This window comes from Pollicipes pollicipes, unplaced genomic scaffold, assembly GCF_011947565.3.
Source record: "Pollicipes pollicipes isolate AB1234 unplaced genomic scaffold, Ppol_2.1 Scaffold_4881;HRSCAF=5763_pilon_pilon_pilon, whole genome shotgun sequence".
NCBI lineage: Eukaryota > Metazoa > Arthropoda > Thecostraca > Pollicipedomorpha > Pollicipedidae > Pollicipes > Pollicipes pollicipes.
The window spans coordinates 30027967-30050711 of record NW_023596576.1 but is presented as its reverse complement, the minus strand read 5'-3'; the positions used below and the strand labels follow the sequence as shown (position 1 = coordinate 30050711).

General features: G+C 50.5%; 3 protein-coding genes across 8 annotated transcripts; all 3 read right to left on the bottom strand.

Annotated features, from left to right (window-relative positions):
- Positions 1–1720: 1720 nt before the first annotated feature.
- AIMP1 (aaRS-interacting multifunctional protein 1) lies at positions 1721–4321 on the bottom strand. Its single transcript, XM_037225165.1, has 4 exons — positions 4281–4321; positions 3938–4049; positions 3342–3476; positions 1721–2630 (listed from the first exon to the last, which is right to left on the bottom strand). Exons 1-4 carry the CDS (start codon positions 4319–4321, stop codon positions 1950–1952), a joined length of 969 nt encoding a protein of 322 aa, XP_037081060.1. The 3' UTR covers positions 1721–1949.
- Positions 4322–12964: 8643 nt separating this feature from the next.
- LOC119101632 (bifunctional peptidase and arginyl-hydroxylase JMJD5) lies at positions 12965–15747 on the bottom strand. Of its 4 annotated transcripts, XM_037225034.1 has the most exons (3): positions 15459–15579; positions 14910–15027; positions 12965–14446 (listed from the first exon to the last, which is right to left on the bottom strand). In XM_037225034.1, exon 3 carries the CDS (start codon positions 14428–14430, stop codon positions 13135–13137), a length of 1296 nt encoding a protein of 431 aa, XP_037080929.1. In that variant the 5' UTR covers positions 14431–14446; positions 14910–15027; positions 15459–15579; the 3' UTR covers positions 12965–13134. The 4 variants fall into 4 exon arrangements, with proteins under 4 accessions (XP_037080929.1, XP_037080930.1, XP_037080931.1 ...); XM_037225035.1 differs by lacking the exons at positions 14910–15027; positions 15459–15579 and adding an exon at positions 15620–15747; XM_037225036.1 differs by lacking the exons at positions 14910–15027; positions 15459–15579 and adding an exon at positions 15637–15747.
- A 679-nt stretch (positions 15748–16426) lies between these two features.
- LOC119101778 (tyrosyl-DNA phosphodiesterase 2) lies at positions 16427–20798 on the bottom strand. Of its 3 annotated transcripts, none has more exons than XM_037225203.1 (7): positions 20696–20798; positions 19843–19990; positions 19498–19592; positions 18998–19192; positions 18294–18507; positions 17607–17777; positions 16427–16895 (listed from the first exon to the last, which is right to left on the bottom strand). In XM_037225203.1, the coding sequence occupies exons 2-7, from the start codon at positions 19981–19983 to the stop codon at positions 16602–16604; spliced, it is 1110 nt and encodes a 369-aa protein (XP_037081098.1). In that variant the 5' UTR covers positions 19984–19990; positions 20696–20798; the 3' UTR covers positions 16427–16601. The 3 variants fall into 3 exon arrangements, with proteins under 3 accessions (XP_037081098.1, XP_037081096.1, XP_037081097.1); XM_037225201.1 differs by lacking the exon at positions 20696–20798 and adding an exon at positions 20545–20615; XM_037225202.1 differs by lacking the exon at positions 20696–20798 and adding an exon at positions 20578–20597.
- Positions 20799–22745: the final 1947 nt, after the last annotated feature.

Below are 22745 nucleotides of genomic sequence, written 5' to 3'. Positions count from 1 at the left end.
GATGCGGGGGATTATCGCAACACCTAATGTTCCTAACCACTAATGTATCATGGCACCTTTTTCTTCTTCAGCGTTGCAATGCGCGCAATTTCACCGCACCCAACATCGTGTGAACACAGATGCTTAACAGGACTGTAAACAATGAGAGCGTTTCAGTCTCTTCAGGATGGGCAGGCGTTGATGCTTGTGGGCGAGCGGACGCTTTTTTACCTTCGTTCGGGCCCCGGCCACGCCACCACCACACTCCAAATGGCATCTAATAAAGACACCCGTCTCGAATGTCCCTGGCAGTTGGTGAGACGTCGGGCCCCAATCACTATTATTAAGATTAAGGTCCCCGTTAACGGCGTAGGCCCTCTTATAATGTGGGAAAACCCAATGCAAATAGGGATGACGCCTGAACGATCAAAGGTGCCGCGGTAGGTGAACGAAGCGGTTTCCTGTCAACAGCATAAAGCCCTCAGAGCAAGAGAGAGGGACCTTGGACCAATTAGGTGGGCCCTTGAACGATCGGGAATACCCCGACACGCTAAAACATGGGGCCCGGCCACCTGAGCAAAGGGCAATAACCAAGACCAGTGTGCATGAATTAACGCCCCCTGTGTGACCAAGATCAAGAGTCAAGATCTTGACCAAGATCACGGCCAGGGTAACAAAACGGCTCTGACAAGAGTACAGCGCGCTCCGTAAATGAGCTCAAACGGAAATAGCCGCAGATCAATGTACAGGGCCACTAAGAATCCAGTGCATCTATGCGTTGACTTATATGGACCCCAGCAAAAGCACAGGATCCTCCAAAGCAAATGGAAAGACCCCGCAACAATAAGAAGGGCCCCTGAGCAACCGAGTATGCTCCGGTATATGGGTCTCGGCAACAGCGTCTAGAGCATTCCGGGCCAATCGACTAATTATTTGAGGGCACTTGATCGAGGGTGCCCAGGCATGTAAGCAGATAGTGGGACCCTGCTATGGCAAGACCCCACATTAAAACAGGAAGTACCCAGGATCCAACGTGCAGAGCCTCGAACGACGGAATGTCCCGGAGCAGCCCGATAGGACCCTCCGAAGGCATTAGTAGCGCCCTTGACCGAATATGGAGGGACCCCGAACGATCAAGCGTCCCCGAGCAGATCAACAAACGGGACCCCGACAAGAGCGTAGAGACATTCGCGAGTGACAGGAAATTGGGAGAGCCCTTAGGCCCTCTTCACCTAATACACAATCGTCACATCTCACGCAATCCACACTTTACGCTTCTGGTCACCGCAACTATGCTACCAGTCGGGTTGCGAGGCACGTTCTGAGCTTGAAACAGACCCTCCCCTCCCCTGACGCTCAGCGAGTCCTGGGCTCGTCGTATTCCGACAGAGCGCTTCAGCCATCGGCCACCACTGATTGTCAGCTGCTGCTGTGGCCGTGCGTCACATCTCTCCGATGAATGCATGAGGATACACCATGCAAGATAACCTCAACCACCTCGCCTGAATGGCGTTTCACTGTCGGAGTTTCATTCATTCGCAAGGTGGGTGGAAATACCAGACCGTCAAAGCAGTTCCAAAAAATATACATATAGAAGGCTCACTTAAATAGGTTCCAAGAATAAAATTGTCGTGGTGATGGAAGAACAAGATGTCTTGCACGTGGACATGAACGCACTGGAAATTGCTAATGGTCCAACGTTCTGCTTCCACAAGCCTACTGAGGGTTCATCGTATGAGACTATGTCACCAGTTTTGTGATATTTTCTTCATATATTGTTTTTAAAAAATTCTGATGAAATATCACGCATTAGTATCCTCAAACCAAAACTCCCTGCATCCCAACACAGACAAATTGTTCACAGATTTCAGAAACAGCAGAACAGCAGAACAGATTTTCGTCGCGAAACATGCATGCCCCGATGCAGTCGCAATGTCTCACTGTTCTTGAAACCCGGAGCAAAAAGTAAGCTATTTTATCTGGACGTTGGCGAGCGACTGCGAGACGATATCGCCCTTCTCCGGCACCTGCCAGCGCACGCCACGGTAGGTGGCGCGCCGCTCGCCATCTGTCTTCAGGTCAGGCGCCACCTGCTCGAAGATCTTCTTCTTGGGGTTGAGCTGGGCGTCGGCGCGCCGGACGAAGCCCTCGCAGGTGACTATGTCGCCTGGCTGCGCCTCCGCCGGCGGATCCAGGATCTCTACGCGGTCGGGCGTGCTGGCGCACATCACCATGGCCTGCGACGTCACGCCGCGCATCTTGGCTGGCTTCAGGTTGCAGAGAAGCACGGCCATGCGGTTCTGCATCTGCCCCACTGGCACGAACTTGACCAGGCCAGAGACGACAGTACGCGTCTCCGGCTCACCAACGTCCACCTGCTCCACGTATAGGCTATCAGCATCTGGGTGCTTCTGGGCCGAGACGATGCGGCCCACGCGCAGATCCAGCAGGCCTATGTCCACCACGTCGCCATCACCCGCCCCCACCGCCGGCTTGCCTTCCGACTTCGAAGCAGACTTCTGTTTCGGTTTGGCCTTCTTCTCTCCTTTCTTCTCAGGTGTGGCTTTTGTGTCAGCACTTGGGGTTGGAGGAGGGGCAGAAGGTGCAGTCTGGGGAACTGCTGCAGCAGCAGCCTGACTGGGTATGGAAACCTGAAACAATGACATTCCCTCCCTTACATGCATCCCCTTTTCATCACAAATTTCACACACCTAAGCACCATCTTGTGGCTTGTCCCGACAACCAGCGACAAAGCACTGGGATGACAAAGGCATAACTTAAAATCCATATTATTTTCATCACAGCACTGGTCTTTGCTTGCAGAGCAGCACCTACAGCAAGCTTGGAACACACCACAGAGGTATGAAGTCTGACCCTTGCAGGCACATCACATTTTACTTATTAGCACAAAGAGACTTCACTTCTGGATGCTGGTGTTGCATGAATGGTTAAGTATTCTAACCACCTTTGGCGACCAGGCGGGGGTTAATCTATTGCCAGGTCAGGTAAATTGGGTGACAGTGTGAGCACATTTAGCAGGACATACATTTTAGCATGCCAGGTACATTTAGCTGGGACTCTGACCCATATGTAATTCAGCACTTCATGAGACTCAATTCCTACAAAAAGCAGTGGTGCTCATGCAAAAATAATACATAACATGATTTTATATCTTAGGTATAAAATATCTTGATAGTTTGCTGGAATTAATCCACTAAATCAATATGCATTACATCTAACAAGCTGTCATGAACATGTTAAGACCATGAAACAGGTAAGACAGGAAGCAGCTCTTCCTATTTCAAAACTGGCTTCTTCCATTTGCCCTCATACACACAGTGGCATATTTACATAATACCCACCTGCTTCACTCCATTCCTTTCTTCAGCTTCCACAAGTGCTTTCATCCAGTGATCCACATCTTTCTGGAGTAGCCTGTTCTCCTCCTGTAGTTTCTGCAACTCTGCATTCTGAGCTGCAGGCTGTAGGCTGGCAATCTGACAAGGGGAGGTCAAATATAGCTGATACACCAAGAAAAAGGTAAAATAATGAGGTACTGTATATCAATAGTTCTTACAAGAATTTCACATCATAGTATGCATTAATCTGCCACAAATTGGTATTGGGAAGAACGAAGAACAGTTATGAGTATGTTAAACAGCAGATTTCATCCAAAATCTTAATTGGGATTGATGATAAATGACAACATGAGATATTAATGAGAAGTGATGACAGCCCACCAGCAGTCAGTGCAATGAAATTCCATGCTGTCAAACTATTCATAATGCAAGGTACATATGCACAATGACACCAACCAGGGGAATTTTGCCATTTATTCTCATACTCTGTGCCCTCATTATTGCAATGTTTTGATCAGGAAATCACGTTCACCTCAGTTTGACAGAAAACACCCAATAAGTTCACCTCAAATGGAGCAAAATGCCAAGCAACTACAGACCTGCTCCTTCAGCCACCCAATCACATCCTCTGCTTGCCGTGCCCTGCTCTCCAAACGCTTGACGACTTCAGCACTCATTCTCCAGCCCTGCTTGTTTGCACTTAATGCAAGCCTGAGGGGGTTCGCATATGCTGTACAAGCACGAACCACACAAAACATGCAATTGGTTTCACCTACTGGAACTCTACCAGCCACCACGCCGAGCTAAACTATCAAAGGTACTGTGGCGTCAAAAGTCCCAGCGTCCTTATGATAACACCTCGTGAGCTCTAGAAGCGGCAACAGGAGCGCGGTATGACGCCAGATAAGCCAACCCAACGTCAGCATCAGCCACGGTACATACCCCGGAAAACCGGGCGACGGAGCGTCACTTCGGTTGCCCATGCGCACTTCTTGACGTGTGAGTGGGCTAAATCACTGCTTTAACCATACATTTGCCATTGCATGCAGCAACGCACATGTTAGTGATGCGACACTGCGTTCAATTATTCATAAACTCACATACGACGAGAACCATTGCCAACCACAGGGTACTAACCACGGGTGTAGTTGTCACTGTAATCAGTGCGGGGCAACAGCCCCCAACTAGGGTTCCAGTCCCTCCCAATCTTTCTGAAGAAAATGGGCCAAGTTTCAAGAGCAGCCTGTTTGTTCGCGCGTTTCTGGCAGTCTGTGGATCCATTTTTCACAGTTCGCCGCGCACAATACACTTAATATGCAAAACTATGTTCCACTGAGCGCGGCGCCGGTGGCGGACGCGCCGTGGTCTCTCCCCACCTCGCGACCCCAGTGGCCTTCTAGCTGATCGGTTACCATGTTCCGTAAAGAGTTTTAGTGGCAGTGTGAGAGTGAGAGTGCCTGTGCGCGAGTGAGAAGGAGAAGGGATCATTTCGCTGATCACGTGAATCGCCACCGACTACCGTGACTACCGTGACTTCCGAGACGGGACCACCACCTGCCGGCTGTGCAGCGACGGGCCCGAGGTGACAACTACCGGCGGCTTCTGAGCCTATAAACAACGCGACTACAGCCATCTCCGCTCCAGTTCTGGAGCGGACAAGCTAGCAAGCTAACGGCAAGCCTGCGTTCTGCAATGAATCGCCAGCTGCTCCGCCTATTGGTGACCTTGGCGGTCACCCAGGTTATCGTGCGGGCCGCCCTGCCGGCCCCAAATCCCTGGCTCTCGGCTCGGCGCGTGCCCTCGGGCCAAGCGGGGTCAGCTGTTGAGTGCGGACTGCGCCAGGTCACCGTGGCAGCCAGGGGCGAGTCCAGGGTTGCCTTGGTCGACTTGGGTGCGGGCGTGAGCGCGGGCCGGCCCTCTGGTGGCCGCGGGCCTGACTCAGGCGACAGCCGCCCGGCTCGCCGGGGCAAGCGATCGCGGCGTCGGGGCTGTAGGGAAGGGGTGGGGTGGCGGGCGCCCGGCGATTGCAGTGCGGGTGAACTATACATCGCGCAATTAAACATACAAAGTCTGAAGCCCAAACTGCCAGATCTACGTCACAGTCTAGCTGATATGCATCAGTTTGATATCCTTGCACTCAGCGAAACGTGGCTGCGGCCGTCTGTCCCCGCCCGGCTGCTGAACATTGATGGGTACCGGCTGTACCGACACGACCAGCCTGCAGACAGCGGACTGCCTAGGGGTAACAGAGGGATCGCAGTTCTGGCGCGAGACTCGTTTGATGTGACTGTTCTGAAAACGCCTCATACTGCCGTTGGTTCATCGAATCTTGAGATTATTTGGACCCTTGTTGGACCCGCTAAAGCAAAACAGACCATTTTCGGGTCATTGTACCGACATCCCACTAACACAGCCCGGCAGGTGTCTGATGATCTCGGCGATTTTGAGAACCAGTTACAATGTATAATGTCCACATATGACTGCCCAATAGTGATCGTCGGTGATTTAAACATCAACCTGATTGGCTCGAGCACAGGCACTGGCTATTAGAAATTGATGCAGCTGTTACGGTCTTACTAATCTGCATATGTGTAACGGTTCCTATCCAACGTACCGTCCTGCTGGCTCGCTGTTAGGACATTGCGATCACACATCACAAGGACCTCATTCAACGCTGTGGTGTCACCACCGGTCACTATAGTCCGCGTGACTTCACGCGAATATTGCTGAAAGTATCGAAAGAGAAACGCCAAACCAATGTCATCACATCCGCTGCCTGAATCGAGTTGATTTTGATTATTTCAATTATTTACTTGTGAGCGCCGACCGGTCTCCCGTCTATGGAAGTGCGACGACGTCTGACAAGTGGGATTCTTTTCTAGGAGTGTTTACGCCCCATTTGAATGCCGTCGCGCCTGCCCGGCACATTAAACTGCGCCATCAATCCGCCCCGCCTGTCCCAGCTGATACGCGTGTGTCGATGGCTCGTCGCCGCGTCGCTCTAGCGTGCTGTTCGCGTGCTGAGTACAAGACACCCAATAAGCAGACACGAGCAGCTATTAGACGGGACTGTCGCGATCATATTGGGAAGCAGATTTCTGAGGCAGGTCACTCCGGCATGTGGTGGTGCGTTAAATCGATTATTGGCAGTAAACAGGGTACGTCAGCCACACCTAACATTCATCCTGATACTCTGAATGGCTACTTTGTGAAGGTGGGGCCTACGACTGCCGCCAGCGTGCCGAACCGAGGCACGGCTTTGCCAGTTAGGCTCCCCCGAGTTATGACCTGCTCATTTAAGGTGCGTCCTGTGTCATGCGATGAGTTGATTGCATCTATGTCTACAATGAACCCGACGCCACCCTGTGGACTAGATGATCTTAGCACGCAGCTCTTACAGAAGTATTTTCGTGGTGTCTGCTGTCCCCTACTTGACGTCATCAATAGCAGTCTCATTGAGGGAATGGTGCCCAGCGCCTGGAAACACGCTCTCGTCACAGCGCTCCCGAAAACCAGTGATTTGAACGATCCTACCAAATTTAGGCCATTCTCTGTTGTGCCAGCGATAGCAAAGATAGTCGAGCGTATTTTTCATCATCAACTTAGTTCATATTTTAACGAGCATGAGTTATTCTCGCGTACACAACACGGATATCGTACGAATTTTTCAACGGAGACCGCACTTACTGTAGTGACTGATAAAATACTCACCGCGATGGATGCTGGGGAGATCGCTCTGCTTGTTTTGATAGATCTGACAACACTGTTTCGACGTTGTGGATCACCAGCCTCTCTTATCCAAGCTTAAGATATACAATATTGACCCGAAATGGTTTGAAAGCTACCTTTGCGAGCATACCCAGCAGGTTCAGGTCAGATATCCTTCAGGACATACTGCGCGCTCTCGTAGTCTTCCGAAGGGGATGGGGATATTTCAGGGTACCGCCCTCGGGCCGCCCCTATATTCCATTTTCTCCATCGATCTAGCGTTATATTCAGGAGGCGATACAGTGATACAATATGCCGTTGACACACATATTTTGGTTACTGGAAAGAAAAGTGCAATGCAACATCTTGTCGCAACCATGGAGAGTACCTTGTCAATTGTATTGGACTGGTTTCACAATCACTCTATGAAAGGCAATACAACAAAAACAGTCGATAGTTTTTGGGACAAAGGCCATGCTGCGTAATATGCCTCCTGTGCATGTCAAGTTCGGATCAGCTGTCATCACTGAAAGCAGGACTGTCAAAAACCTTGGTGTGGTGATGGACAAAAATCTCACATTTGAACCTCACATTGATCAGCTTGTTGCCAGGTCGACGGGCGCTCTAATGGCCCTGTCCCATGCCAAGCATGTACTCCCAAAAGACACCCTCGTTCGCATTGTCGGAGCTCTAGTTCTTTCCTCTATTAGATACTGTATAGCACTGTGTGGTACTCACGGGGCCACCCAGCTCCATCGCGCGCAAAAACTCGTGAACTTCTGTGCGCGGGTTGTGAGCGGAAGGAGGTGTGACCATATATCGGATGTTGTCAGGGATCTATGATGGCTTAGTGCTGATCAGCTCGTCAGATATCACATGTTGTGCCTGCTCAAAAAAGTCCTACTCACAGGTCAGCCACCAGATATAGCCGCGATGTTCACACGTGCTGAGCACACTCATGAAACACGACAGGCTAACCAGCTGAGGCGCCCCCGAGCGGTGAGCAACTCTGGCACTCGCCTATTTAGCTACAGACATCGGATTTGTTCAACTGCCTGCCGCCCGACTTGCGCAATGTTCAGTCTAGGCCGCTTCAAGCGCCAACTTATGGAGTTGCTACTGGGTGAGGCGAATGTCGACACATGAGTGGGTGCGTGTGTGAGTTCGATTGTGTGTGATACCACAATGTGAATGCAATAGCGTGATTCACCGAGATGATCCCTTGACCGATGTGTGGTGCGTTAGGCTGTTTTTACTAGGTTTCACATTGTCTCTCTTATGCCCGTTTTTAACAATGACGACGTGCAACTTTTAAAAAGTCATTGGATTTTGTGGAAAGTTACGAAATATATGGTCCATGGACATATGCCCCAGGATTAGCAGGTACCTGCTCTTTACCGATACGCGTCAAAGATCGCCGAACGGGAACGAGTGCGTAGTTCCGCAAAATGGATTGTGGATTTATCAGGAAATATGTCCAAATCCAGGACAGTGTTGTAATTTCCCGCTCAGCTTGAAGGGGAAGGACTCCAGCCCCGCCACACGAATTTGACTCCAGCTGCTCAACTTTGAGGAAAAGGTGCGTGTCGAATGCAGCGCCAGTGCCGCCAGGCGCACCAGCATGGAAATGCCCTTGGTGAAATGTCACTTGACTATGTCAACGGTCGTCATGACGACAGGGTGAGTGTGGCGAGACACCAGGGACCTGGGAATCGGCATTCTGATGCAGGGTTTCGTAATATATTCGTATTATTACTGATATATACGATATCACTGGCTGGCTGATTTATCTGCTGACTGGCAGACAATTTTTTTAGACGGGGGGGGGGGGGGGGGTCCGTCCGTAATTGCTTCATTACAGGAACAAAGAAAACACAAATCGCAAATGCACAAACGTCTTCCACGCCACAGCGTGGCCTTGGCCACAACCCAAGGCCCTAGGCCACGACCTCTGCTGCCTCGGCTGGTATTCTCTGCAAACCCTGACGTCGGCGGAGAGCTGGCCGGCGCCTGCAGCAGAACAGCGTTCAGTTCAGACTCCTCTACTCAACAAGGGGTAGGTGTCGTTTTTCACGGCTCAGGCCCTCCCCCTGGTCTTGTGGAACGATGCACCTGCTCGGGGATACAGAAACTGAGGAGTCATGGAAGATGAGCCTCTTACTTGTAAAAGCGCACTGTTGGCGCTATGGAAGCTTATTTGAAAATTACTATTGCCTCCGCCCCCGCTTCTCTTACTCAATTGCCCTTCACCGAATCTTCCGGAAACATGCCATACAGATGCTAACGAATTATTTTCTTAACCCCCTTTATTTTCAAAAGTTTGTAGAGTGGCTGACCCCACCCCCTGCAAAAAGGAAACACCACCGCTGTTACGGCTTGCATACACCACCAATTACGCATAACTGGAGCAGCAGCAGTATGAGGGCTGTGCTGCGATTCACGTTAGCCCGACGGTTCGTTGACAGGAGACAATCGAGACAGCGGTGAGGAGAGGGGCGATCACTGATGGCAAAATGCGCGTGCAATCCACAGATGGTCTCTCATACGCGGTTAGCCGTGAGGGTAAGTTCTACAGGAACTTACCCTCACAAGAACAGGAAGGTCAAACCTCTGTCATCAACGAAATTTTCTCATGCATCAAAATCCACTGGCGCTATGAACTAACAGGAATTTGTTCGCATTTGATATTGAAGCGAGCATCGAATATGATGAAATAATATAACAAGGTATACTTTTAAGTAGAAAAAGCTGCTCTAGACGAGACAATCTCTCTGCTTAGCACAATGTCCCTCAATACGGCATTGTTTGATTACTCCATCGCACCTTGCACAACATTAGGAGCCCATTGACGGCAGCTGACCTGTCATGCTCACGAACGCCAGATATGAACGGTTCGACAATAATATTCTTATTAGCCTCGATCGTTGCGTGGTCAATGAAATGGCAGAATTTGAATGACGTTTTCATGGCGTCATGGTTGCTTGGGTGACCATAAAGTCTCCCCGAAAAAGTCTTCAGCACATCTTCACGGGCGTATACCTCAGAAGCTAGAGGGCTTCGGTTTTGAGATGGGCAAGACCGTGAACTTCACTGAATGATCTCCTAAATCGCTGTTTCATTTCAAAACTCCTTACAAAGGTGGAGACTCCCTTTAACACAACCACGGGAGGGAAGCATGACAGGAAGACCAGCACCGCCTTCAACTCACCGGCACGCGACTGCCACGGGAGGGAAGCATGACAGTGACCAGCACCGCCTTCAACTCACCGGCACGCGACTGGACAGAACCGCCGGATGAGACCGTTACCACAATTTACACGCGTATCCTTCGGTTACACATTTTAAGTGAAATTCAATCTGTCAGAGGGAAAATGGCCGAACACCGTGTCACCTTTAACGTTTTCTGATGGCCAATGTTACCGCATGCGACGAATACATTATGAGGTAGCATTGGGAGTGTGGAAATTACGCTGAGGTGATTTTCCAGAAACTGAATGCAGGATTCTTAGGCTAACAGTTATCAGTGTACCAGGTATACCTTTGATCTTCGGTTAACCAGGGGGTACTGATCAAACGACATCATCAAACGATGATTACTGTCCTTAATTCTTACTTATTACTTTCAACGAAATAAAAATATGGGGTGTTATTTTGGGGCCTTCAGCTGCCGACTTGGCGTGAGATGGGCCACCTCCTGTAACTCACCAGCACACGGCTAAACACAGCCGTGGGCGGGGAGCGTGAGAGCGGCCAGCACCTCCTGTAACTCACCAGCACACGGCTAAACACAGCCGCGGGCGGCGAGCGTGAAAGCGGCCAGCACCTCCTGTAACTCACCGGCACACAGCTAAACACAGCCGCGGGCGGCGAGCGTGACAGCGGCCAGCACCTCCTGTAACTCACCGGCACACGGCTAAACACAGCCGTGGGCGGGGAGCGTGAGAGCGGCCAGCACCTCCTGTGACTCACCGGCACACGGCTAAACACAGCCGTGGGCGGGGGGCGTGAAAGCGGCCAGCACCTCGTGTAACTCACCGGCACACAGCTAAACACAGCCGCGGGCGGCGAGCGTGAGAGCGGCCAGCACCTCCTGTAACTCACCGGCACACGGCTAAACACAGCCGTGGGCGGGGAGCGTGAGAGCGGCCAGCACCTCCTGTAACTCACCGGCACACGGCTAAACACAGCCGTGGGCGGAGAGCGTGAAAGCGGCCAGCACCTCCTGTAACTCACCGGCACACAGCTAAACACAGCTGCGGGCGGGGAGCGTGAGAGCGGCCAGCACCTCCTGTAACTCACCGGCACACGGCTGAACACAACCACGGGAGGAGAGCGGTAGAACCAGCACCTCCTGTGTCACCGGCACACGGCTCAAAGGGAATGTTCCACAGTAGAATATGTGGAAGAAAACATGGAATTGAAGAAATAAGCTCACTTTAACTATTGCTATACCTTCAAGTGACAAAGACTGCTCTTAGGCATGCATTTTTGTTTAGTAAATGTGCTCCTCGATGCGTCATTATTCGATACGTCATCGTACCTCGCACATTTATCGAGAGCATATCAACGGTCGTTATATCTGGAAATCGTGCTCGCGAACGCCAGATAAGAGCGGTTCGACAATTCTGCTTTTCTTGGCCTTGATCACCACATGGCCAATAAAATGGCAGGATTTAGATGACGTTATCATGGCGTCAAAAAAACATGGACGCCATCGAGGTAGTCTCTCCGAAAGTCTGCACATTTCGCGAGCACAAAGGTTGGAAACTAGAACAGGTTAGGTCTTAAGAAGGGTGGGGCTGTGAGCTGCACCAAGTGATCTCCGCGATGGCTTTTTCATTTCAAAGCCCCATACAGATGTAGAATACCCTCTTTAAGCGCGCGAGCCCTTACGTCAAGTATCAGGATCAAACTTGCATGCCTCAGCGGCAATGACTCTTGCCAATTGCCCTTAAAGAATAAACTGATTTGCATTCACAAGCTTCTGACATCGAGGTCATCGGCAGTAGCGCAAGTGATGATGACAGCTCCTGCACCGCGTCATTATTTCGTAAGTAATTCTGCAGGAGTGCAAACGCCCTTCATATGTACATATGTATATATATATATATATATATATATATATATATATATATATATATATATATATGTGTGTGTGTGTGTGTGTGTGTGTATATATGTATATATATATATCTATATCTATATCTATATCTATATATATATATATCTATATATCTATATCTATATCTATAAATATATATATATATATATATATATATATATATATATCGCGCGCCCGCCCGGTCAGTGCAGCACTGCCGACAGCTGCCACGCAATACAGCATACAGCCTGGGCACACATGCACGTACAGATCAGGCAGCTCGGAAACGGCAAGCTTCTACATCAACCAGAGCGCGATTGAGCTGCATACTCGCCACTGTGGTCCTTACACAGATAGCTGTAGACAATCCTAGCAGACTTGGTGCCTTGCACCTCTGAACGCAGCGTCGGGGTGTACACCAACGCCGATCGGTTGTTCAAATCAGCTCCGCACACACACCGCAAGGCCGCTGGCGCGTCTCTGGTACGTGCGAATCATCAGTGAACACCTGGTGGTGGCCGCCCGCACGTGGTGAGGAGTTCCGGTGAGTTTAATCGAGTCACCACGGTCGGGGCATCATAGCGGCATTGGTGCATGAGGTCCAGGGCGCCGGCGTGCGTGGCGCTGGCCCGCTGGACTGCATCGCGTACAGCGTTTTTGGCTCGCAAATGATCAGCCAGACCCCACATGACCCCAGCGCAGCAATACGCTGGGTTCTGACGCAGACACAGACGGTGTCCACGGTGGCCCGGACGGTTCGTGCTTGAGGTCCAGGAGCGGCGCTAAAATGAACACAAGTTAAGATAAGTAACTGGGGTCTTCGCCAACACGTTTTATTTGGCGTAGTGAAGCGCAGCGAGGTGACCATGCAGGTAGCATAAAGCATTTCAGCTAAATTAAAGTGATGAACGGCCTCCCACCACTGTTAAAATAACCATCATTTGCAAACACTCGACACATCAGAGCGCGCGGGCGGCGACGGTCGCATCACTCGAACCAGAAGCTGACGGAGCAGCTGACACTGAGACTGCGGACGTAGTGCCACCAGCCGGGCGGCATGTAGAGCACCTCCCCGGGGCCAAGCACCGTCTGCCAGCCGCGCGCCTCGGCGAACAGCGGGAAGCGCACCAGGTCCGGTCGCTCGGCGTCGACGCGGCTCGTGTTGTGCAGCAGTGCGCCCTCGTGCGGGTACAGGCGCGCCGCCTCCTCCGGCGCGAACACCTGCACGTATTTGCAGCCGAACACCTGCACCAGACAGTTGTGCTTGGGGTCGTGGTGCAGCGGCGAGACGGTGCCAGCCGGCCCCAGCCACACGTTGGTGTGCACCGACTGCCGTTCGCCCAGCCAACAATACTCAGGCGCGGCGATGTCGGCGGCGAGCTCCGGGATCTGGTCAAATAGCTCATACTGGGCCAGGTAGCCGGGCCGGCCGGCCGCTGGGCGGCGCACGTGCTCGGCCACGAACTGACCGAGCGTCATGAGCCGCTGCGACCAGCCGGCGTCCGTGTAGCGGGCGCCTAGCTCCACCGGCACGGTTCGGTGGCCGGCGATGCGCTCTAGGCCGGCCAGCGTCCAGCGCAGCGCGCGCCAGTGGCCAACGCACTCGGTCAGCACTGCCGCCCGGCGGCCTAGCATCTCGCGCGAGAACGTCTCCAGCGACGGGCAGCGCAGACGCGCCAGAGGGGTGGTGATGGGCGGTGCGTCGCTCGGCGTGCGGAGGTGTGCCTCGCCGAGCGTCCCATCACTGATGTGGAATGGATCATTTGCAGGACCCACCACATGTGAGCCCTGAACAGGGTCACCCCTGTGTTGCTCCTCTCGTTCCGTGTCCTCGTAGTGATGAGTCAATGTTTCGTGACAGCGAGTTGCCAGTCTGGTCAGCAAGCCATCAAGCACTGGCTTTCCCATGATCAAACCCATATCACAGCAGAGGAGGGCATCCCTCAATGCCTGTACATCAATCTGGTGTGATTTCAGGTACTGGTTTAAATGTGCAGCTGAGCAGTACAGAGCAGCATATGAATAAAGCTTCCTCCAGACATCAGGAACCCAGGCCCAATAGCTCGTATTAAATTCCTCCCAACAGCGATCACTAAGAGCCCTTGCCATCACTTCATCTTGGTGGGCATCTTCTCCCATCACTAGGCTGATATACTGGTATGTGGCCTGAATAAACATTTTCTGCACACTATCACCCACCATGGTCAGCTCATCTGGGTCTTCAAATACAGAAATGGCAGAGGAAGGAAGATCTGGTGCAAACTCCAGTAGTGATGAGTACATCTCAACTTTGCCACTCCTGTTTGGATGGGATGGAGGAAATATGTCAGAACACGCCACAGCACTGCTCATATTTCAATAGATCAAAACCTGACCTATACCTTATAAAGTAATACAGAATCACATCTTATATGTAACAGATGTTCCAGAAATTATCAACTCTAACTTGACATGGTCTGCAAATTGGGCTAGATACATGTCTCTTTTGCAAGAGCCTAAAGCTCACCACTACTTATTCCACACTTGCAGGTATAACAAATTTGTCATGCCTGCTGGAACTGCACATATCTATACCCAACATATTTTTTACATCACTAGCTGTCAGTACAAATCAATGTCATCCAAGTTACATCTGTATTAATGAGGATGACTGGTGTGTTACAAAGCAAGTTTACCAAGACACAGTGCACATTTAAAATGTGACCATAAAGGGAGGAGCAATATTACATGATAAGACAAATTTGAAATGCACATCTTTTTACCTGTGCCTTGTTTGTCACATTTAACAGGTAAACCAAAAATGGCACCCTGAAAACAGCACAGTTCCCTTGGTTCTTAAGGCTTGTGACCTTACAAAAGAGACAAATGTCCTTTGACTGCCTGAAACACCATAGACAAGCACAGTTTAATGATAAGTGCTTTCAGATGAACCAAACCACCCACTGGGAAACCAAACCAAGTGAACAATGTCCCTACATCTTTAAGCCAAAACTGTTGAATTAATAAGGTACTAGGCAAATACTTCTCACAAACCATACCCATCAGTAGTGTGCCAGGCTCTTAAGCAAATTAAATGGAGCAGTTCCCAGTTCATCACTTAATGCAAAAGGGCATTAAGAACAGGTCTGTAATTTTGGCAATGAATGGAGCACCGGTCTCCTCACCGATATGCTATTTACTGTTGCCTGCACATGTGAAATGATGCAAAATTTGTACCCTCCAGGTTGCCAGCCATCATAGTTTCAGGTATGCAAACTGCCATAACAGGTTAATTATTAAACTGAGTTTTCAATGGTTCACCTATTCCCTACCTCTTTCGAAGCGTAGTCATAGTATATTATAACGCGGCGGCCGCCACCCACGGCCTCGCGTAACGAATCGTCACTTCTACACCAAAACTACTCCATATCAAAGACAAAAAATATTGCCCGATGATCCTAAGTCTGGCGGAAGGGCCGATGGGGAGGCTCACTTGTCGTTAAAGCGTACTGAGTGCGTGTCGTGTTGTGATGAAATAAATATATTGCTGCGGTCTGCTTCGCTTGCTATAATCTTGCTGGACAAAAATGAGCCACGTTAACGTGTCACTCCAAAATACCCTCTCCCTTCCTGTGCGCCGGACAGCATGAGCTGGTTTAACGCAATCGTTGCCCGCCCTTATGCCGGAAGTAAATTTTCCCCTGGGAGGTAACTTTGGGTCCGTCGAGGGAAAAGAGGCCTTGCATTGGCTCACAAAAAATCCTGTCAACGTTGCCGCTCTTGGCCGCCTCACGCTCCGAGCAACGATGGTTCCAAGATATCGCGAATGGTGGTTCATAGGCGCCGTGAGGCGGCAGTTGTAATGCGTCGCGAAAAGGTTGTTCTGAGGCGTTGCGAAATGGTAGTTATCATCGCGAGATGACACACAGAACTGTGATTTACTCGCCCATTATTGAAATTTATAAGTGTTTATATAAGTTTATATTATATTACTGAAATATAAATGACTGTGACAAGTGACAACCGATTGGTTATTCTGAGTCATCTGTGCAGCAAATGAAATTCAAAATAAATTCCCTGAAAATGCTGCTCACTTGCAACATCGCTTGCCCCCTGGTCATCCAGAGCCTAGCAGTCCAGTTAGCCCGCCGTCCCCGTACGAGCTGCGAGGAGCAACCAGGTTCAGCCGGGCGGACCTCAGATGTTTTACATGGACTTTTCCATACAGTACAAGAACAGCGCCAATTCTTGCACGAGACCTCCACCCTTAAGACTTAAAAAATGCGCGCCAAACACCATACACTTGATAAACTTATGCATTTCTAAAAAAAATCACATGGAACAACGGTATGGGCACCCACCGCGTGCGAGCCCATCTGATCTGACCTGATCTCACTGCCTGTTCACAGACCGCACACGATCGCCGTCGACGGCCGCACGGAATGACTGCGGCCCACAGACTGTCGCGCATTCCATCACACAGGCTGCGTCTGGTTGATGCCGAAGTACACCTGCACGCCCCAGTGGTCACTGGGGAAGCTTTGCGTGCCCTGCACCTTCTCCAGGCCGACTAGACCAAAGTGTTCGGCCGTGACCTGATCAGTGGCCCGCAAGTAGACGCGGTCAAAGCGCAGCCGCGGCTTGAAGCGCCCCGGCATCTCCAGGTTCGTGTTGCGCTGCATGTCCCACGTGAACTCCACCTCCTTCCGTCGGCCGCAGCGTTCCCACAGGTCGGACACGCCAGCCGGCAGTCCCCCGACGGCCGTCACCTGCGGCGCCGTGCAACTCCGTGAGCAGCATGTACACCGGAGCGGCCGGTGGGGGAATAGCGACATTTACGGCTGGTGTAGTGCACCATCAGAGTTGTGTAAGACGGCACAGCCCAACATTAGAGCTGTGACGACGGCACAGCCAATCACCAGAGCTGTGATGATGCCACGGTCCATCATCAGAGCTGTGACGATGGCACAACCATCATCGGAGCTGTGATGAAGGAACAGCCCATCATCAGAGCTGTGACGATGGCACATATCTCGATAAGAGCTGTGATGATGGCACAACACATCATCAAAGCCGGGACGATAGCACAGCCTATCGTCTTAAAGATAGATCCAAAGCCAAGTTCAGATACAGCCAATACAATATTCCAGTGCCAGTTGTCGATCGGTTTTAAATTGGATGAATCATATCCTGGCGAGTCCTGCATGTAAACATCTGGTGCATTAGAAAAAGAAACATCCAAAGGTATTTATGTCACATGTCAGCTTAGCATTTCCTCACCCTAAATTTCACCAAAAACTTCCAAATAGAAGCATAACTGCTGGCCCAAGGCCAAGTTTTACTGAAGGCACTGTATTCCACTTAATCTGCATCTCATTTGGCAAATTAATGTCTCGCTCACTCGATTCTACATAGGGATGTGTCATCTCCCTGGTACCGTCATCACATTCTCTTCTCCGAAGCTTAGCGTGGGGTCTCACATCGCTGTCACGGAGGTTGAGGTCGCCCGCCAACAGAACGACGTGATCAGCACTGGTAGCCTTCAGCCGGGAGAAGCACTCTTTGAGCTGTTCCTGTCGCACCGCCGTGTGCTCCTTGGTGGACTCCAAGTGTGTGTTCAGAAGTGTCAGCTTCAACGGACCAATGTGGGCCTGAGGAGAGCAAGAAAAGGTACGTTATGAACGTGGTAATCGTTACTCTTCAAAACTTGGCAAGCTGTCTTGTACAGAAACGACTGTGATATGAAGGTCACATTTTGAACAATACTTGCAACAATACCCACAACTGTCAGCAATGGAAAACACCAAAAACCAGGTGCACAGGTAATCACACAAATCAAGCACAGGACTTCAAAGCAAAAAATCAAAACATCGGGTGATGATCAAATGGAAAAGGGCTTTAAAAAACGTAACATCACATTACATTTGAAAATATTTGTGGAATTTTCCAATTCATTTGATTCCATTTGGCTACTTTCAGCACAAAAACATCTCTTCTGCCCTTACCTCGACACAGATCATATGGAATTCCGGCTCGCTGCAGCAGCGCCCGCAGTATGGCAGTTTTCAACACCTTAGCAATATTGAAGAGTGGGTCCAACCCAAATGCTAAAATGGCAGCAACCACATTATTCCATACAACCAAAACCCACCAGACGAATCTCTCACCTCCACGCAGAGGAGGTTCCGAAGCATGCTGGTGCGCGGGTACTCGACGATCCGGTGGGCGTCGCAGTACACGCGGTACTTGCGCAGCAGCGTGGCGGTGAAGTAGTCGCGATCGGCGCCGGCAGACAGCAGCTGGTACTGCGGCAGCTTCGTCTCGATGTACACACACGTGTTGGGCGTCAACTCCTGCAGGAACACGATGTCCGGGGCCTCCCTGGCGATCAGCGCGAGCGTGTCCACCATCAGCGCGGCTGCAGAGAATGCTACGTGTGGCCACAGAACACGTTAGGCGTTGTCATACAGAACATGCTGGGCTCATCACAGAACACGCTGCGCCCGGCAACAGAGAATACGCCGGGTACCACCACAGGGCACGCCGAGCGCGCCCGGAAACGCTCAGTTGGGAAACGCGAAGACAAAACCGTCGTGAAATTACCATTTCCAACAAAACACACAAATGGCAACAGGTATGCCAAAACCTACATAGGTATGTCCAAGAGCACCCAAAATGTGCTTAAGACAACATATGTTGATTTGTGTCCTGTCTGGCCGTACACTAACCAATAGGACATCCATCCACAACGTGTATCCCTTAGCAGTGGACATCAATGTCCTTTTAACATTGACATTGCATTGCACAAGAAAAAAGTAATAGCTAAAAACTATGTGATAACTGCCAAAGCAAAGAAGAAAGTAACACCTACATTTCAATGATTTTGCACACCATTTTGGTTCGCTTCTTAAGACACCGCTGGTCCAGCCCGTCGATGTTCCACGTGATGAAGCTGAAAGTTCTGGGTGGTGAGGCGGTGAGTCGCAGTCTTGACGTGGTTGCGCCGCCAGCTTCGCCAGACGACCATCGCCTCTTCCGCCCATCCAGAGCTGACACAGCCTGGTCGCTGGTGACAAAAGGGACCTTATCACAGATGCATGAGTAGTCTCCTGGTGAGAAAATAGTTCATCACTGGCATAAGTGACCCGGTAGCCTATGGTTGCACAAACTTTACATCGTAAATGCTGACGGCTCTTGGTGCATTGACTGAAATACACAGATGTATCTGTGTTCAGCCCAAACACACATGAATAGAATCAGTGACCATACCAACCATTGCTTTCCCACAGGGGAGATATCCTATTCACTTGACAAGGTTCTGCAAACAGACATGACACTGCAATCACATGCATTCAGACTGAAAGTGCTTACTCGATAGTGATGATTGCAGATGCATCCTCACTGCCAGGCACCACATGTACCCCAGCACCTGATGTGCGTGCCTCAAAATATGAATTGAGGGACCTCTGAAAAAACAACATGTCACCATGCACCATGCTGTCTATAACTAGCACTCTTTCTCAGCCATCAGACCTAAAATGTTTCACATTCTCACCAAATATAATAATCTTATTAATCTCACAAGTCTCAAGAATTGGAATGACTCATTTGAACACATCACTTTTCCTAATGCAGACAATATGCAACTGATATATGTACAACAATTCAGGTGTGGTGTCAGCTTCTCAAAATAAACAAAAACACAACACCACTTACAGTAAGGTCCCACTCATGATCTTGCAGAAAAAATTGTGCACAAGCTTCATCTGTGCCTGTTATAGATGCAAACTCAGAGCACCTCTCCTGGCAGGTTGCTGCATCTGGTATATTGTCCTCTTCTGCTTCATTATCACTCATTTTATGCCTGTTGAGCATGATCATTATAAAGAGAATGCAATACAATCATAATGACTTCAGTTATTGCTGTTTTAGGATGTGACAGCTGATCTTGAATACCAACCACTGCCTAGCATGGAATGGCATAGAAATAATAGAAATGACCAGCATGGACAGGCATTCTGATATTGCAGAGTATAACGGAACTACTCAAATAAGTGTCCAAGTATTTGATTGTTACTATTGTAACCAACTGCCATTCTTATGACAGTGCCACAGATGGACTAGGGGAACAAAGTACCCCAAGACCCCAATTATCTTGCCACAGCCCTGTGCTTTCTGCTTCTCCTTTGTGGGTGCCATAGGTGGGAGGTGGATGCACAACATATCACACTGTAACCCATTTGCTTAAAATTTGTTCAACTGTATCAACATGAATAAAAGAACAGGGTGCCAGGAGTCTGTAGACCACAGCAAAATTATTTTTTGAAAATGCTCAACATTCACCTATGCTAGCACACAGACAGAATGAACTACAAATCGGTACAAATCTCCTTATGTGATGTTGCTACGCTTGCGTACCATCGTGACTCCAGATCAACATTTGACACTAACCCAACATAGTTACACATGCATAAGCAGTGCCCCCCCCCCCCCCCTCCTATACACACACACTTTTCTACTGTTCCCGCAATAAGCAAACGTTTTTGATTGTGAAACAGGTATGTATGACCTTTAAAGTGGTGCAGCACCCTGCCTTTAAACACTCGTGCGTGCACAATGTGTCCAGCGGGTCTCGCGCATTCGCAGGCAAATCCGCGCGTAAACCGCGGGAGAAGCCTCAGCTCAAATCTGATCGGAGCCAGCCGGATCTCTTCCAAAAATCCCGAAGCTCTGTCACATTACAGTGACCACAGTCCCATGAGCCTGACTTGCGATATGGACTGCCAAAGAATAATGTACAAAAAAGCTTAACAGGTTTTTCCTCGTAACGCCAATGAAATCGCCCCATAACATGAAATTACGTTGACCGGGCAGTACTTTAATACTAGACCTTTTCCTTGAGTACGAAGTAAAAATTACTTTACCTTGCCTTACCTTATGGTGATCGGGAATTGTAAGAGGCCACTAGGCCTGTAAGTCCCGGTCTCGTCAGGCCCCCGGTCCGGTAACCAAACAGTCTCAAATTATGGGAAGAGTCGGTGTGGGACGTCGCACATGTTGTCAGCCCAGTGCGTATCAAGCCTAGACTTGAGCTGTTCAACTGAGGTCGACGACACGACCGGGTGTGGAAGAGCGTTCCAGTCGTTCACAACCCGCGTGCTGAATGAGTTACGACGGACGAGAGTCCTAGCTCGAGGTTTTCTGAGCTTCCATTGGTGTCCTCTCGTCACCTCCAAGTTGTGCCTTGTCAGGAACTCCTCTTCCCACAGCGACATACCTCTGTGAAACAGCTGGTACACTGTTACCACGTCTCCCCTGCGACGACGATAGTACAGCGAGGGCAGCTGAAGGAGTCCGAGGCTCTCAGGGTATGGCTGGCGCCTCACTTCATAGACAAGCCGGGTAGCTAGTCGCTGAACCCGCTCCAGCCGCTTCTGGTCCGGTTTGCCGAACGGGCCCCAGATAACGTTGCCATACTTTAAGTACAGACATACTAAGATCTTAAAAAGCAATGGTAACGTGCGAGCATCGATGTTGGCAAAACACCGCCTCACGACGGCCAGCATCTGGTTAGCCTTGGAGATCGCTTCCTCTGTCTGCACGTGGAACTGGAGCCGGTAATCCACGAAGATCCCGAGGTCCTTCTCGGTGAACTCAACCGCGATTTCGGCGCCGTCCAAGAAGCACGTTAGCCTCGGGTTGCAGTTCCCGATGTGCATTATTTTGCACTTTGCTGCACTGAAGGGGAGCAGCCACTCCTTTGGCCACTTGGCCAGGGCGTCGAGGTCAGCCTGCAGAGGTGAGTTAGTCAGGGGCCTCGGGACACGACAGTAGACCTTGGTGTCATCGGCAAACATCTTGACCACGCTTCGCACTTGTTCTGGCAGATCGTTCACGAACATTATGGGCGGCGTTGGTCCAAGTACTGACCCTTGCAGGATGCCGCTGACGACGTCGGTCCAGTCCGACTTCGAGCCCTGGACCCGCACTCTGCTTCCGGTGAGTAAGAGAAGCCCTGATCCAGGGTAGCAAATTACCTCTCACACCATAAGCATGAAGCTTGGAGAGCAGACTGCTATGGGGAACAGAATCAAAGGCTTTGCTGAAGTCCAGGTACGCCACGTCCACCGGCTCTCCATCCTCTTTCGCGGCGCTCCAATCCTCCATGACCTCTAACAGCTGGCTGGTGCAGGACCGCTTAGGGAGAAACCCATGCTGGGCTGCATGAAGAAGTCCAGACTCCGAGAAGGGATTAAGTAGGGCATCACGGACGAAAGTTTCGAGTATCTTGGAAGGAATGGCAGTAAGGCTCACTGGGCGGTAGCTCGCTGGGGATTGTCGGTTACCCTTCTTGAAGATCGGGACCACCTCGCCAAGCTTCCAATCCAGCGGGAGCCTTCCGGATGCCGAAGATTTTCGGAAAAGCATGCTGAAGGGTGCTGCCAGGACATCTGCGGACTCGCGAAGAAGCCTTGGATGGACATCGTCAGCCCCAGGGACGCTCGAGGTCTTCAGAGCGGCCAATTTCTTTGCCACTGCCTGGGTAGAGGTGGCTACGTCATCCAGTAACGGTCCAGTAGGGTTGCACGGTAACACAGGCATGACACTAGTCCCTTCGT

Coding starts and splice junctions, on each gene's coding strand:
- LOC119101778 (XM_037225201.1), bottom strand. CDS start 20,594: ATGTGTAACTATGTTGGGTTAGTGTCAAATGTTGATCTGGAGTCACGA. Junction 19,593..19,842: donor ATCATGAGTGGGACCTTACT/GTAAGTGGTGTT, acceptor TTGTTTTTTCAG/AGGTCCCTCAATTCATATTT. Junction 18,508..18,997: donor GTGTGCAAAATCATTGAAAT/GTAGGTGTTACT, acceptor GCTGATCGCCAG/GGAGGCCCCGGACATCGTGT.
- AIMP1 (XM_037225165.1), bottom strand. CDS start 4,321: ATGGGCAACCGAAGTGACGCTCCGTCGCCCGGTTTTCCGGG. Junction 3,477..3,937: donor TTGGGTGGCTGAAGGAGCAG/GTCTGTAGTTGC, acceptor TCCCCTTGTCAG/ATTGCCAGCCTACAGCCTGC. Junction 2,631..3,341: donor AAAGGAATGGAGTGAAGCAG/GTGGGTATTATG, acceptor TCATTGTTTCAG/GTTTCCATACCCAGTCAGGC.
- LOC119101632 (XM_037225033.1), bottom strand. CDS start 15,478: ATGACTACGCTTCGAAAGAG. Junction 14,447..15,458: donor ATGACTACGCTTCGAAAGAG/GTAGGGAATAGG, acceptor CCATCCAAACAG/GAGTGGCAAAGTTGAGATGT.